General features: G+C 26.8%; 3 protein-coding genes across 4 annotated transcripts in view; all 3 read right to left on the bottom strand.

The window, feature by feature from the left end:
* Positions 1-16,304, bottom strand: part of LOC100206857 (cytosolic endo-beta-N-acetylglucosaminidase) — an 80,294-nt gene that overhangs the window by 48,128 nt on the left and 15,862 nt on the right. For both annotated transcript variants that reach the window (XR_010640043.1, XM_065803391.1), the window contains exon 3: positions 5,704-6,007. Coding sequence is in view for 1 of the 2 variants with exons in the window: in XM_065803391.1 (XP_065659463.1) it covers positions 5,704-6,007 (304 nt within the window). In the remaining variant the exon portion in view is untranslated. The remainder of the gene's footprint in view (positions 1-5,703; positions 6,008-16,304) is intronic.
* On the bottom strand, positions 1,463-3,274 carry LOC101235034 (uncharacterized). Its single transcript, XM_065803392.1, has 2 exons — positions 2,819-3,274; positions 1,463-2,722 (listed from the first exon to the last, which is right to left on the bottom strand). The coding sequence occupies exons 1-2, from the start codon at positions 3,165-3,167 to the stop codon at positions 1,848-1,850; spliced, it is 1,224 nt and encodes a 407-aa protein (XP_065659464.1). The 5' UTR covers positions 3,168-3,274; the 3' UTR covers positions 1,463-1,847.
* LOC136083745 (uncharacterized) lies at positions 8,936-10,182 on the bottom strand. Its single transcript, XM_065803393.1, has 2 exons — positions 9,902-10,182; positions 8,936-9,801 (listed from the first exon to the last, which is right to left on the bottom strand). The coding sequence occupies exons 1-2, from the start codon at positions 10,143-10,145 to the stop codon at positions 8,936-8,938; spliced, it is 1,110 nt and encodes a 369-aa protein (XP_065659465.1). The 5' UTR covers positions 10,146-10,182.

Here is a 16,304-nt window from a genome sequence, read left to right as displayed (position 1 = left end):
GGTAATTATCACTGCATTCTATTTGTGCGTTTTCATTAATTAATAATTTAAACATTTTGAATGGATTTAAATTAATTTAATAAGCAAAATTTACAAATGAAAGTGAGACTGATCCATTTTTGTGGGTGATTCATAATTGTGGGATAACTGTGACTTATATATTATTTGAATAAAAATATTTAATGCATACATACATACATACATACATACATACATACATACATACATACATACATACATACATACATACATACATACATACATACATACATACATACATACATACATACATACATACATACATACATATATATATATTTATATATATGTATATGTTATATATATATATATATATATATATATATATATACATATATATATATATATATATATATATATATATATATATATATATATATAAATTAGTAAAAACTCTCATATAATTTTTTTCAACAAGTTGTTTTGCTTTTACTAATTTATTATTGCTCTGTTCTTTAAGAATATTGAGCACTCTATTTGTAGAATACACTAACATAATTTATATATATATATATATTTTACATAATTGATCTTTTACACAAACAAAAAAATCGATGACATCATGTACTGAAACTCTTAGAAATAAAACTCGCTTGATTGTGGCGTATATATTATGCTGACTTTTTGGCCTACAAAAAAATGGAGAAGACAAGCTTCGACTAAAATAAAAAAGTTAGTTTTTCTTGGTATGCATTTATTCTTTTGTTTTATTCAAAAAAATTTAGCCCAAACATTTTTTTTTTAATCATTCTCTTTAATATGAACACATGTCTCGGAGGTTTGGGATCCCTTTATGGAATGGCTGAAAATAAAAACTGATTCATAATTTTTTTGCACAATTGTTTTAAAAAAATCATGTTTTTAAAAAAATCATGCCCATAAAAATAATTGGATGATATGCATGCTGAGTGGGAACTCTATCGTGTTTATATGATTTTTTCATCTGTGATGCATTTAAGTCATTTTTTAAATTTACAACTCTTGTATAAATATAGAAACAACTATACCATATATGTTATAAATATATATATATCATATATGTTATAAGCTGCTTTTTCAAATTTCAATTTTTTTAAAGTAAATTATGACACGATCAAGTTGTCTCAATTGACTTTAGCATCGCTTTTACCCTAAAAGGCTTCTCACTCTTTCATTGGCATTTTATCAGTACATTTTGGCACTTTATCAGTGCTTTATACTTCTTTATCATGACAGTATAGGTATATATCAAACATGCTATCAACATTTAATTTGGCATAAAACTAAATGATTTTTATAGCATGTCTTATGTATATATATGTATATAGCATTTATGCGAAATTAATATAAAAATAAAATTTGTCACCCAATTTGAAACAATTGCTCATAAGTTTTTTCAAAAAAATTTAAAAAATTGGAATTCAGTTTTCAGTCAAAAAAAAAATTATAATATAAAAGTTTTTCTAATATAAAAATACACTTCTTTTTTTCACTTGACATATACTTAAATATCTTTTACTAACAAAAAATACTGTTTAAATTGCATATAATTTTTTTGAATAAATCTTAAAAAAAGATAAAAGTTCATTTCAAATTGTTGAATAGATATTCAAAAAAATCCAAAAAATGTTCAACTATTTATTTTTTGCATTTTATAGTAATACATTTCTTAGGATGCAACTTAAGCTTGGCCATAGCTTGCAGTCACCAAATTGTATCAGTAAAATATAACCAAATTGCACTAATGTTTTTTTTTTTAATTACAACTCATAAAAAAATAGTATTTATAAAATAAACTTTTATATTTTTATGATATAGAACATAGGGCTTCAATCACTTTCAACTACAAGCCAGTCAACAGAACTGGCAGGTGAAATATCCAATCTAGGTTCATAAAAATAAACAATTTCTTCATCAATATTTTTCTCTTTTAAAGTTTGATTATTTTTTGGAGTATGCTTTCTTTTTTTCGGCCTTTTTGACTCCTTTAAACTTTCATTACTTGAACTGTCTATGTCTGAACTAGTGGTATATTTTTTAATATTAGATGGAAAAAAATAATTGTCAGAATCTATAGCATGTTCACTACTATCCCACTCCATTTGTATAGCTTCAGCTGCAATTTTTGCATTCAAATATAAAATTGCTTCATTATGTTTTTTCTCTACTTCTTCGATGATGGCTAACTCCTCCACATGATTGACACAATTGCATATTGACATTAAAGCGAAAGGATTATCATGACCAAAAACACTAAAAGTGGACAAACAAACCAAATAAAAAAATTCTAAACCAAAAAAATAAACAACACTTGTAATAAATGCTACAATGCCTAAATGCAAAAATTCATAAACATAATCAAGAGAAGGCCCATTTATGGTGAGCATTGTATTCAGCATCCAATACATGCCATAAATGTAGTTATAATTTGTTGTTAAAGCAAGCAACGCTAATAGCAACATATAGAATATAAATAAATATATTGCTATAATCATCACTTTAAGTTTTCTATAGAGTACATGTTCTTCCGTTGTCCAAATTGGAGAGCCCTTGGAATATATATGTGAAGCAGCAGTGTAAAGAACATTATAAAATTTATTCCCAAATTTATATATCATTATGGAATAAAGGATGAAGCCAACTGGAGTAGAAAAAAGGTAAAAGCATTGAGATTGCCAGGTTTGAAGAAACATACTCTCCATGCCTAAATAATTAAAGTTGGACTTTAAAATTTATAAGAATTTATAAAAAAAAATCAAATTTTAAATAGTCTATGGTTATTATTATTGTTATTTAATACCTATGGTTGTTACAGATGATAAGACAAAGATATAAACTTTTGAGAAGTCATTGAATTTTCCGCGGACTTGCCAATAGTTTTGTTGTTTCATTGCTTGCTCATAACCATCTTTAAACTCTTTATAACCTGGTGAAGTTATATTTAACAATTTATGATTGTTCGAAGAAAAAAATTTCAACAAATATAAATCAACTAGATCAACTTGCTTCACTTCACAGCCTTCAGTTTTCATGTAAACAAGCGAAGACAGAATAATCCATAAATGACATAAGCATAGCCAAAAAGCAAAAGATACAGGAATTCTTGAAAATAATCCAGGAAGATCCATTTCATTTGCATTGCAGAGCATTAATTTAAATAATCATGCATAGTTTATATAATTTGTTTATTAAAACTTTCATTTTCTACTATTCTTAAAACAATTTATTTTATTGATTGCTAATATTTATTTATCTAAATTAATTAAAAATGATCAAGTTAATACTAGTGATATCATAATGATTATAATAAAACTAAGAATTCAAATTTATAAAAACTACTGCTAAAAACATTTACTTTTTTCTAGTCATTTTTAAAGCAATATAAAATCATTGCTTTAGAATTTTATAAGTAACAAAAAAATACTATAATTTATTTAAGTTTTTAAGTATTTGAAATACTTAGAAGGATAAAAACAACTTTGATATTCCTTTGTTCTATATTGATTGAATTAAGAATCTTAAATTTACATAATTGCCTATTATTTAAAGATTGCATCAATATAAAACGTAATAACATAACAATAACTTAGAAACAAAGAAATAATTTATTAATTGTGCATGTGCTATGCATGATAATCCTCTGTCTTTATTTATATAATCAAATTTTAATATAATTTATGCACAATTAGATTTTTACATAATGCATAAAAAACATTTTAAAAATAAAGACTTTTTTGATATCACAATAAAACTTTAATTCTTTCAAACATTTGAAGAGGATTGTTACAAAAGATACATAAAAATATATAAACTTTTATAGAGTCACTTAAATTAAAAACTTTAAATAATATATTTATTACTTTTTTTTTTAAACATTAGGTTAAACTTAAATTGTAATTCATAAGACAGATTCCTTTTTTAGCTACATTAACTGTATTAGTAACTGTAGAACACATTTACAAACTTGTTTAGAAATTGGATCAGTTGTCCACTATCCTAGTGGTTTCTTAAAGAATATGTGAGACTTTTCTTTGCATTTTTCCATGAGGACATCAAAAATGATATCATCCTTTCTATCATCAGATACTTGAATATTAGCTGTTCAGATAATGCTTTTCAATGTATCTTTTCTTTGATTGATAACACAATATCATTTAAAAGAGACTTGTAAACCAGAATGGCCATGAAAACCATGCTGAAAAAACCAGTTGTGCCATTAAAATGCTTCATGTAACTTACTAGCTACAGTCTTGTTTTGAATAACTTTTCAGACTTGACAAAAATCTGTAATATTCTTAGATTCACAAGTAGTCAAATTGAACTAAAAAGAATTGAATTAATAAGTAAAATTTACAGTGCATATATGGGCTTTACCACCCAACTTGCATGATGTGTAGGACTGGGAGCCTAAAATTTCTTGCTGCCTTTGCATCCCAACTAAAAATGATAAATATAAAAATTCCCCATAATCATTCTTTGGCTGCTTTGCTTTAAGAGCATGGGGCAAATAGAAAAGTATTTCATGTTGCAAGCTCTTTGATTTTGGATCTTGACAATTTATAAATGTTCAATCTGTGAACGCAGATTTCTAACTTTAATACACATTCTCAATAACTTTAATACATGATTTGCTTGAACTTTACTTATTCCTCAATCCATATTTGGAATAGCCAACATCTTATTCAGGCCATTCTCAGTAACAACAACAACTGTGCAATTCCTATTTTCTTTTGATCAGTTAATATTGGACAACATTTTTTTACCTTGTTGTCTTTTTATTTTGAACCGTCTGAATGAACTTTAAGAAAATTTTATTTCTAACAAAATGTCATTTCCTGTGTAACAGCTGCAGCAAGTTTAGAGTTTATTAAACTCACCAAAACAATTTATTTATTGAGATATTTACAAAAAACTTTTTCATTTTTAACAACTTATTGTTTTTTACATAAGAAATTTCCATCTTGTTGATTTTTTTTCAAAATGAATCTAGTCTGATTAAAGCTTTTATCTTTGATGTCAATAAAAACAAGTATCGTTGTTAATGTTAAATTATATTTTAACGCTTGGGTTTTCCCTTTTTTTAAATGTTAAATATAAAATAACTTTTTTTTTTTAAAAAACTTCAATGATAACTAGCAACTATTGATAGATTCAGTTAATTTGCTATTATTGTTAGAATTTTTTTTTAACTATAAAATGGTTTAATAATACTCCAGTAGTTTAACAAAGAGAAGTGAATGTCAAAGTTCTAAAAACAAGTCGCTCTAATAAAATCTAAAAACCAAACATAATATTTGTGGCAATAATAAAATATGAAAGTAAATTTATTAGTAAAAAAAAGTAGTTATTTAAGAAAAGCCAGATTAAAGTTTAGATTTTTTATTTTGTCAAAAATTATATTTTAGTTTCATAGAAAAAAACCAAGAAGAATCAAAATAAGGCCGAGAAATGAAAACAAGATAGCAAAGTTACAAAAAAGCTGAAAGGTTTTCTTGTTAATATTTCGATGACTAATTTGTTTGAGTAAGTTTAATTAACACTAAACTTATTTTCTAAGATATGAACACAACATGCCTCTACATTTTGCGATCCCAATAAGAAAAAAAATTAAAAAAAAATATGTTTAACATTAATTCAACAAAAAAAAAAAATTAATTAACGTTAAAATAGATTTAAATTACTTACTATTATATCATTTTCAATATTAATTAACCAGCCATCAAAATTATAGTAACAAGCTATTTCCACCAAAACTTTTGCAAAACGCTTCACTGAGCTGATATCTGAAAAAATACTTGTACAGGCTCTTGCTCCGTCCTGCCATTCGGTAATAAATGTTCCTAGTGATTTCACACCATGAATGTGAGCTGCATTTGTCCAGCAAGGAGGAGGAATAGTAACCAGATTATGACTGAAGTAACAAAATGAATCAATATGATTCCAATCATGAAACCGATAGCATTTATCAGAACCAAAACCTTGAACAAATCTAACAAAATAATTTATTTTATCAAAATGTTGAATAAGATTTGATAAGAATTCATCAAAATTTTATTTTTAAAATGTATATATAAAAGTAATTGTAAAACATAGACAATATTACTAACATAATATAACTTAATTCTAAATTATTTAAATATTAAAAAAAATTTATTTAAGAGTCAAAGTTTTGTGTCAAAATGAGGTAGCAGTGGTGGAATCTTTTACTTGTAATCAAGAGGTTCAAGGTTTAAATCCACCCTAATTCTTTGGAAGTATTACAATCAATCTGTACGTCTTCATTGCAGTTGTCTTTTATAACAAGGTTCATGTTTTGGAGTTTAGGGATTGAGAGAGAGTTTCAAAAAAAAGAAAAGAAAAATTGACTGTAGTGGCTGGAGTTTGGGGAGTTAAATTTTATTTTTAAAAAGGAATAAGATTATATAAAAATTTTTGTTCTAGATTTTATTGAACTATAACTATAGTATATATAGCTATAACATTTTAAAAACAAAACTTTTTTAAAGATTTAAAAAAAATATTGACATTACTTTAACGGGATCCCAAACCTCCAAAACATGCTGTGTTCATATTGGGTCATTCCATGCCAAGTGGTGCAAAGGTCCCTTATGGACCATCTCAGATTTTATTGAAATTTTTTGATTTTGTACATATATATGTTAAAAGCATGTTTTGAAAATTTTAGATCAATATCTAATGTGGTTCTTGAGAAAACGCTATTTAAGTAGTGGGCTATTTTGCATAAAATTTCACTCTACAAGAAAAAAGGGTTTTTTCATCATTTTTAACAGCCGATAACTTTTGAACAAGTTAGTTTTATACTTCAATTATTATAAGATAGCAAGTGTGCTGTGGATACTTTGAAAAAAGAAAAAAATATTATTTCTGGCATCTTAACTTTTTCCATAATGGCGGGCTAAAGTTGATTTTTTTGTTTTAAGAATAAGTTTTTTTGTGATTTTAAAGACCTTAATCTTAAAAACTAGTTACAAAGTTAATACAAATCAAATTGCCTGCTGATCTACATGTGGTGGATAAACATTTTTAAAAAAATCAGTTGATTAAAGAGCTGCATTCAAAAGTTATAGGTCTCCAAAATGAGTCAGATCGAGATTTTCGTAAAATTGATCTGTGATGCAAAGCATCTGTTACCTAAGATGGCACTTTTTTTTTTTTATAAAATTTTTTATACGCATCAATTAAAGACTGTTAATTAATAAAAACCAAAAAAATTAATGGGCGCTTATTTATAACCCTCAAAAGGTAGTCTCTAAAAGTCAGGTAAATTTTCCATAAAATTCTGAAATTGACATAATAAATAAATGCATTGAATTATATAATGTTATTTATTATGAAATATCAATTAAAAAATATCAATGCTTAAAGCCTTTTAATCCCTTTAGATAAAGAACTTTTAAATCCCAATAGATAAAGTCCCCTCCCCTCTTTATAATACAATAATTTTTTTAATGAAAAACAAACAAAATGTTTTTAAGAAAATAAACAAAAATAATAAAATTTACAAAAAGTTAAATTTCTCAAATAATAAAATAATCTCATTGATTTCTTTTAAGTCAATACTATAAAATCTTCCACTGTTTGACTGGACTTTAAGAGATTGCACTTTGCATAAAATATGCATTAGAGGTACCCAACAAAGATCATCTCTGCATGGCCACGTAAACTTGTTACATAAAGACTTTTTCATGATTTTCATGAATTTCATTTCAAGATCTTGATGCTCTTCTGAAATACTAAGAATATTTCCTAAATACCATTGAGCATCGTAAATGCAGGCCACATATTCTCCTGGTGAGTAACTGGAAATTTTATTAATATAAATTCTGCAAGTAGAAAAATCCACATTAGTGCAAATAATATCAAATGAGACTCTTCTTATTTTTATTGAGGTAAGTGACATTGGGATAAAACTGTGGTGGTTTCGTGTCCCAGGTATTGTCGAACAAGAACGATATCTCTCTTCCAAATTGAAGTTTGTAGTATGTGTTTCTATTGAAACTTTGTCAACAAAAAAAAAAGATATTCCTTTGACGTGTTGAACACACCAGCTGTACATTTTGCTTGGTGTGTCAATAGGATCGTTTAGTGATTGTAGACTGGCTCGTGCAACAAGACGTTTCACTGTTCCACCAACACCATCACAAGGGCTTTTACCATGCGATGTTGCAAAAAAGTGCCACTCTGCAGTCATGTCAAAATCATGTTTATGGTAGCATAAGTTGATAAGATTTTTGTAATTTTTATATTGTGATGCAGCTCCATCACTAAAATAGATAATGTGTTCAAATGTTTGTAATTGTTTAAGTTTATCAATAACATTACCGATAAAGCAATGAACAGCATCTGTTCCATGTTTCAGATGATCTGATATAACACAATAACTTTGACTATCAAGTTTTCCATCTTTTATAAAAAACGCAACAAAAGGGTGCACAGTTGCTTGGCTGTTATTCCAGTGAAAACCTTGTACTGCATCCTGTATTAGAAAACTATAGTTTTCTGCAAAGTCAAGAAGAACCAAAGCTTGATTTTCTTTTAAATTAGTTTTCAAATGTTGGTAGTAGGTGGCTTGACTTTTTGATATAAAATGATGCACTTGTAAACTATCTAACTGTTCATAAACCATTTCAATAAATTCATCTAAAGGTAGAGTTGCTGGTACTAAAGTACATTGGTAATTTGATGTTTGCCATTGATAAAAGTTAACTTCACTAATTTCTTTTTCTGTAAATAAAGTGTCAATGTAGTCTAACAAAACCTTTTTAGCAGGACATTTATCGCAGCTATGCAGCATACAATCTCTATTTTCAATGCTACAAACCATTAATTTTAATAAGATTTTGTAATCAGAAATTCCAGGAATTTTCTGTACAAGGAGCTTTACATTTTGATGGTACTAACAAACACAAACTGCATGCAGACCAGAAGCACCACCCACAGGAATGCACCACTTGGGCCTTAGCTCACAAAATTTTGAAAATCCAACTTTAAGATAATTATATTTCTTTTTAAACTCAATATGTAGCTCTTTCATATTGACTAGTAGAAGGCGCTTTTGGATATGTTGCTTTTTACTATCTACTTTAACTGAAACAAACTCTTTTTTTCCTGGACAAACCCTTGAACATTCATCGCATTCGTAGAAATGAACAACCTCTGTAATTACATCTTCGCTTAGTTTTCTACCTGATTTTGGAGAAGGTTTTAATAGTATTCCACTTTTTTTACTTAATTTTCTGGCTTGTACTACAGATCTTTTTGAAGTAAAAAAAAACTTCTGAGTTTTCTCTATTGACCAACTGTCTGGAGTGAGTGTAAGAAGTGTGATTTTTTCAGAATTTGACAATGTTTTTTCAAATTTTGACTTAATTTGAGTCATAATATTGTCTAAATCTGTGTTTGTTTTTTTCAAACATTTTTTTGAGGGTGATTCAATTCCACAAAGTGCAGCTATTTCTAAACCTAGCACATTGGCAACAGCCTTTTGTGTATGAGCTCTTACGCTATCAATTTTACGCTTTCCATATGCAACTCTATCTTTTTTTGAAACAAGTTTTAGAGGTGAGCATCCAAAACTTGCAATACTTGAATTAAGATCTTCTTTTAATGTATGGTTGTCAACATAGATTTCTTTTTCTTGGAGTTCATTTTCTTTTGTATTATGTTTGCAATTCAGAATTTTTCTGCAACTAGTGCAAATTTTTTGACCAGGTATTAAACCAAAATCTTTGGCATATGAAAGACTGATAACTCTAAGAGAATCTAAAAAATAACGGAAATAATTATTAAATATTTTTTTTTTATTTATTTAGTGTTATTAAGGTATTTTTATTAAATTAAGATATTAAATATTGAAACTTACTTTTCACATTTTTTGCGTGCTTGTTCAACGGATTACAACAATACCTGCGATGTTCATTCTCATACCTCGACAAGTAAACTTTCTCGTGATAGCTACAAAGAAAATCTATGGGATTTATTTTGCTTCTCAAAGAAATAAGCTCTTGGTTTAGTTTAGACAGTTCTTGGTAGCGTTTACTTTTATTAGATAGATAGCACTGTTCATTTAATGCTTTACCAATACAGCAAGTAGAAAGCTCAGGCATATTACTTATTATTAATTAGTTCTAAAATACAACAATTTATTTGGTTTTATTAGTACTTTTTAGATTGACATACTAGTAATATAGAATTAAATGAAACAATAACTAAACTTTTAAAAAGTAATAATTTTTTATGGAAAATTTACCTGACTTTTAGAGACTACCTTTTGAGGGTTATAAATAAGCGCCCATTAATTTTTTTGGTTTTTATTAATTAACAGTCTTTAATTGATGCGTATAAAAAATTTTATAAAAAAAAAAAAGTGCCATCTTAGGTAACAGATGCTTTGCATCACAGATCAATTTTACGAAAATCTCGATCTGACTCATTTTGGAGACCTATAACTTTTGAATGCAGCTCTTTAATCAACTGATTTTTTTAAAAATGTTTATCCACCACATGTAGATCAGCAGGCAATTTGATTTGTATTAACTTTGTAACTAGTTTTTAAGATTAAGGTCTTTAAAATCACAAAAAAACTTATTCTTAAAACAAAAAAATCAACTTTAGCCCGCCATTATGGAAAAAGTTAAGATGCCAGAAATAATATTTTTTTCTTTTTTCAAAGTATCCACAGCACACTTGCTATCTTATAATAATTGAAGTATAAAACTAACTTGTTCAAAAGTTATCGGCTGTTAAAAATGATGAAAAAACCCTTTTTTCTTGTAGAGTGAAATTTTATGCAAAATAGCCCACTACTTAAATAGCGTTTTCTCAAGAACCACATTAGATATTGATCTAAAATTTTCAAAACATGCTTTTAACATATATATGTAAAATTTGCACCACTTGGCATGGAATGACCCTATTAAAAAAAACGATTTAAAAAAATGTTTGGGCTAAATTTTTTTGATTAAAACAAAAGAATAAATGCAAACCAAGAAAAACTAACTTTTTTATTTTAGTTGAAGCTTGCCTTCTTTGTTTTGTTGAAGGCCTAAAAGTCAGTATAATATATGCTGCAATCTACAGACTTGATAATTTATTCAAATGCATTTTATTCGTAAGAGTTTTAGTACATGGCGTCATTGACTTTTTGTTTGTTTACATAATCGATCTCTTACGTAAACAAAAAAAAATCAATGACATCATGTACTGAAACTCTTAGGAACAAATCGCGCTTTAATAAACTATCAAGTCTGTAGATTGCGGCGTATGTTATGCTGACTTTTTGGCCTATAACAAAACGTTTATTCTTTTGTTTTAATCAAAAAAATTTATCCTAAAAAATTTTTTTTTAATCATTCTTTTGAATAAGAACACAATTTGCCTCGTTTGGGATCTCTTTGAGAAGCCAGGTTGAAATACTTTTGAGGAATTTTTGTGTGCATTTTTTATATCAAGCAACTTGCTTTTTATGTTATTTTATGTATTACTAGATTGTGTAACACTTTTTGAAATAAAAGTTTTATAAGAAAACTGCAAATGAAAACTTTTTATGTGAGAATTACAAATTTGAGTAGATAATGCTCATTTACAGTTTAATTTTTACAAAAAAAAAGAATTTTAGTTGTTAGACTTTTCGAAAACATTTTGTAAATTTGTTATAACAGTCTGCATATAAACTAGAAAACTTAGCATTTTCATCATCAGCTACTTTTAGCAGATGAAAACTATTATTCATTTCAAAAAAGAAGGATGAACAAAAGACATTATTTATCAAACAACAAAATTTACAAGTAAAAGTAGTTCTGTTCAACACAAAGTTGTTGGACAGAACACATCAATATATGTGTTTTACTTATTTGCTTTCATAAAAAGGATGCAGCAGGGTTTCTGCCAATATTTTAAAATGGATTTCCAAGATTTTTTCCTAATAATTCTTTGATCCTGTTTTTGTAATTTAAAATTGCACAAAAATCAAAATAAGAAAAACTATACTCTTCAATTGCAAAAATATAAACATTACTACAATACACATTTAAGGTATCAAGAGAAGTTCATATAGTTCAAAGAAGTTCAAAACTATCTGCGTATAAATAAATTTTATATAATCCGTATGATATACAACTTTTGTCATGTAATTTTGATGAGGAACCATTTTTTCTGATTTCTCACTAATTATTCCAAAAGTTAACCTATTTCCTTGATTATTTTTAGATTTTTCGCAAATATCTGAATTCCCTGATTTTTCTGTGTTTTCCCAGATTTCTCTGATCTGGCAATCCTGTCAAGGGATATTATTATTAAAAACTAATTTGTTGAAAAATAAATATCATAATATCTTTGAATAAAAAATCAAACCTGAAATAAACAACTGACAAGTTTGTAAAAGTAAAACAATTTAAAATATCAATACTCACACAATAGCATAAGTCTTGATGAAACTGTGGTGAGAAATAGTCTTGCAAAAAATTTTGCCAGAACTTTCTTTTTTACTCTCTAAAATACTTGCTGATGTAAACTGATGTAAACTATATGTCATTCCTATTTTGAAAATTCTGATAACCACTCAAATCCCTCTAATTAAAATAATGTTTCTATTAAAATAATAACTTTAATGTAATTATATATGCATTATAAAGTAACTATTAGTAATCCATTAAACTGGTATTTTCCATAAGCTCTCTTCATATTATGTATCAAAAAAAGGTTTTTAAAATAATTTAATCTTTCCTCTCTAATAACAGCATTTAAGCATATTTACATATTTACAGCATTATTTTAGGGGATACCATAACAATTTATCCCAGGTCTTGCTTTATCCCAGGTCTCACTTTGTTTCTTAATCAATCTTCCAAAAAATCTTACTACTAAAGTAGCTTTATTTATGACTACTTTATTTATATACTACTTTATTTATATACTACTTTATGTTAAGCACTGGCATTACTGCATTAGCGGTTAGAAGAAAAGCGACTATTTTTTGATTATGCAATAAAAAGCGATAAAAAATCGCATTAAATCGCACTAAACTTTTCCATACAAGTTTAGTGCAATTTAGATCACAATTACCTAATTATATATCGCATTTGTAATTAAGCACCCCCAATTTCTTATCTAATTATCAAATTGCGGTAACGGCTATGCTTACTTTATGTCTCACTTTATGTCATTTTTGATTTTCTGTTAGTGCTGACCTTTCCAAGAACCAAATCAAATCCATTGCAAAATAAACATCTGCTGCTTTTTATACTATCTTCATTAGTACATCAGTGCTTTGAAATTTTTTCTTCTCGTTATGTCTTTGCTTTTATGTTCTTTTATTGACCTCTTTTTTTAACACTACTTTTACCTTCTTTTTCTTTTATAAAAAGAAATAAGTATAATTATAAAGTAACTTTAAATTTGATTGGTTTCCATGTCAAAGAACATTTGTTTTTAATTATTTTTATATGAAGAAAAGGTCTATGTTCTAAAAAGAAAACCAGCAACCACAACAGCTAACACTATTTAATCATTTATTAAGTTTAATTTATTACCAATATTTTATATACTTAAAAAAATAATTTATATCTAAAAAAAAAAGACTCCTAAAATCTCAATTTAACTTGGCACAAAACAAACATACCAAATATTTGATTTTTAATAACTCTTTTTGATAAACTTTCTTGTTTATTTTTTTATTACATACAACTCTTGAATTTCATTATAAACAACTCTAGACTAAAATATTGACAATAAACTTTTTGATGTCAAATTTTATCCATGATGGCTACCTTAAAAATTACTCACAAATCTATAAAGTTCATTTTTGATGACTCAATATACGAAATTAGCAACTTAAGAAGTTATAATATGTTTTTTTTTTAGTTTCTATTAATGGTAAGCTTGGTAATTTTTAAATGTTTGCTAATAGAATACAATTCAGTAATTATTATGGAGTAATATGTTAAAAAATATCCATTTGCATAAAGATTGTCTAATGACACCCTTCTCATCTATAAAGTAATTAATGATTATAATATATAACAATGGTGGTTTCCTGTTTCTACAAATGTTGAATATGCTGTATTATGTTCTTCAAATAAAAAATGCAGTGTTATTTAACAGCACCATTTTAAATGTAAAGAAAATGTATTCCTTTGATATTCTGTCAACACTAATCACACTTTTTTTCATGTAAATTTGACTTTTGGAAAATCTTTAACAATGTCAGTAGTATGTTAGTAGTAGAAAGTCTAACATTCCATCCCTTATAGATAGATCTGATCTTATTACTTCTCCAAAGATAAGACAAAGCTATTTGTGAAGAACTTATCTTCTAAATCATTTCTCAAATCTAATGACCGTATTTCCAAATAAACAGGTTGATCCAATGATATATATTAACTAGATGTCTAACTTCACATAAATTCCGAAAGAAAATGTGAAGCAAGTTTGTAAAGCCGGTAGCTGCAGCTAAGAAGAAAAATTTCTGGCGATGTTAACTTTAAACATTAGACATATTAATATTAAACATATTTATTTATAAACTGTTATTTAAAAACAGCTATTTAAAAGCGTTAGAAGATAAAGAAAGTTAGAAGTTATTATATAATACAAAGATATTACATTTTTACTTGGCAAATACAGATATATGTTGGCAAAAAATATGTTTTAGTCTTTTACAACTGTAACTTAAAAGTAACCTGTTGGAAACCTTTGAGTTATTGTTATAAAAGTACTCCATTATGAAAGAAATCAAAAGTGTTGCTGATATAAATAGGTATATAATTTTAATGTAGGTTTTTAGTTAAAAAATTTTAATTAGTTAAAAAATGCAACTTACAGCTTACAGTTACAGTTAAGAAATTTTCAGTAATCATATTTTTTTTAAAGAAGTAATTTTCTTTTTTGGCATAAATAGCATACAAATAATATTAAATATTAATATTGTTATTTTTTATAAACCTTTGAACAAAACAAGCTTATTGGACTGTTGGCGTAATCCAATCTTTCCTTTATGCAATTCATTTCTAGTGTACAACTGACCATATGAGTAAAGACGCAATGTTAAATATTTCTCTATAATTTTTTTTAAAAGCTGTGAAGAATGCATGTCTTCAGTCAAAATCTCATGTTCTAAATCATGCATATTTAGTTCAGTAAACAGCGAATCATTTGCAACTTTTTGATTTATGAAGTGAACAAGAACGGTTTTAAGATTTTTCCTAGAAGATATTTTTAAATTATGAGGGTCTGTCCCACACACCAAAACTTTAAAAACATGCTCACATTTTTCAACAATCTTTAAAACACTACAGGATGGAAAGATTAAACCACCTCGATTTTTAAAAGTTATAAAACTTTTTCATGATGAACTGCATAATAAAGAATAATCATGATCAGTGGACAAAGTCTTCTGAGAAATTAAACTATTGGCACAAGTCAGACATGTAATTTTACTATAAAGTTTTCTAACAATGAACCCTGCAATATATCCAAGTATTGCTTCTTTATAAAATGAAGTAGAGACTGATGAAAGACAACCAGCAAGGTCTTCAAAATAGTTAGAATCCTCACTAGATATTGTATTTTGTTCAACAAGAGGAGATCTCCTTTTACTCCACTTTAATAGTTTATAATAATTTTTAATAATTTTAATAATTAATAATTAAATCAAAACTTTAATAAATAATTTAAAACTTTAATAAAGATTGAACCAGAAGATCTTTGATCAAAAGTAAGGCAGTTGCTAAATTTTGATCCTATGATAGAGTTTCTTAACAAAATTCTTTTCAAAGCAGATTTTAACTGGCGTGCATCTGGATTGTTATTGAAACCATTTTTGCCGCGAATACAAGCAAATAATAATTCAACGTGATCTTGTGACATTTTACATGTTAAAATAAATTTAAAAGGATTCCCATGTCTAGATAAAAGGTTAAGGGATAAATCTCTAACACTTGTGGCTGCTACAATAAAACCAAGAACAAATGTCTTTCTTCTGTGTTTAATTAAAGGAATTTTAGATAGGTCTGATAAGTTAACTAGGTAATTTACAGATTTTTCTATGGTTTTAACCCATTTTGGAGCTTCATTCAAAAACAATGGTTTCTTAGATCCTTTTTTCAAAAAAGTTTTTAGAGTTTAACAAGTCGAATAATTTGTCTAAAGTTCTAATAAAATTAATTGTGCCTTGGGCATTGCTAAAAGTTTGATGACCTGAAACCATCAAAAACTCTATAGCATCAGCAACTGAACCACTTAGCGTTTGAGCTGCAATTTTAACATTT

Source organism: Hydra vulgaris, chromosome 08 (genome assembly GCF_038396675.1).
Source record: "Hydra vulgaris chromosome 08, alternate assembly HydraT2T_AEP".
Taxonomy (NCBI): Eukaryota; Metazoa; Cnidaria; class Hydrozoa; order Anthoathecata; family Hydridae; genus Hydra; species Hydra vulgaris.
The sequence above is the reverse complement of the archived record's forward strand: the minus strand, read 5'-3'. Positions and strand labels throughout refer to the sequence as shown.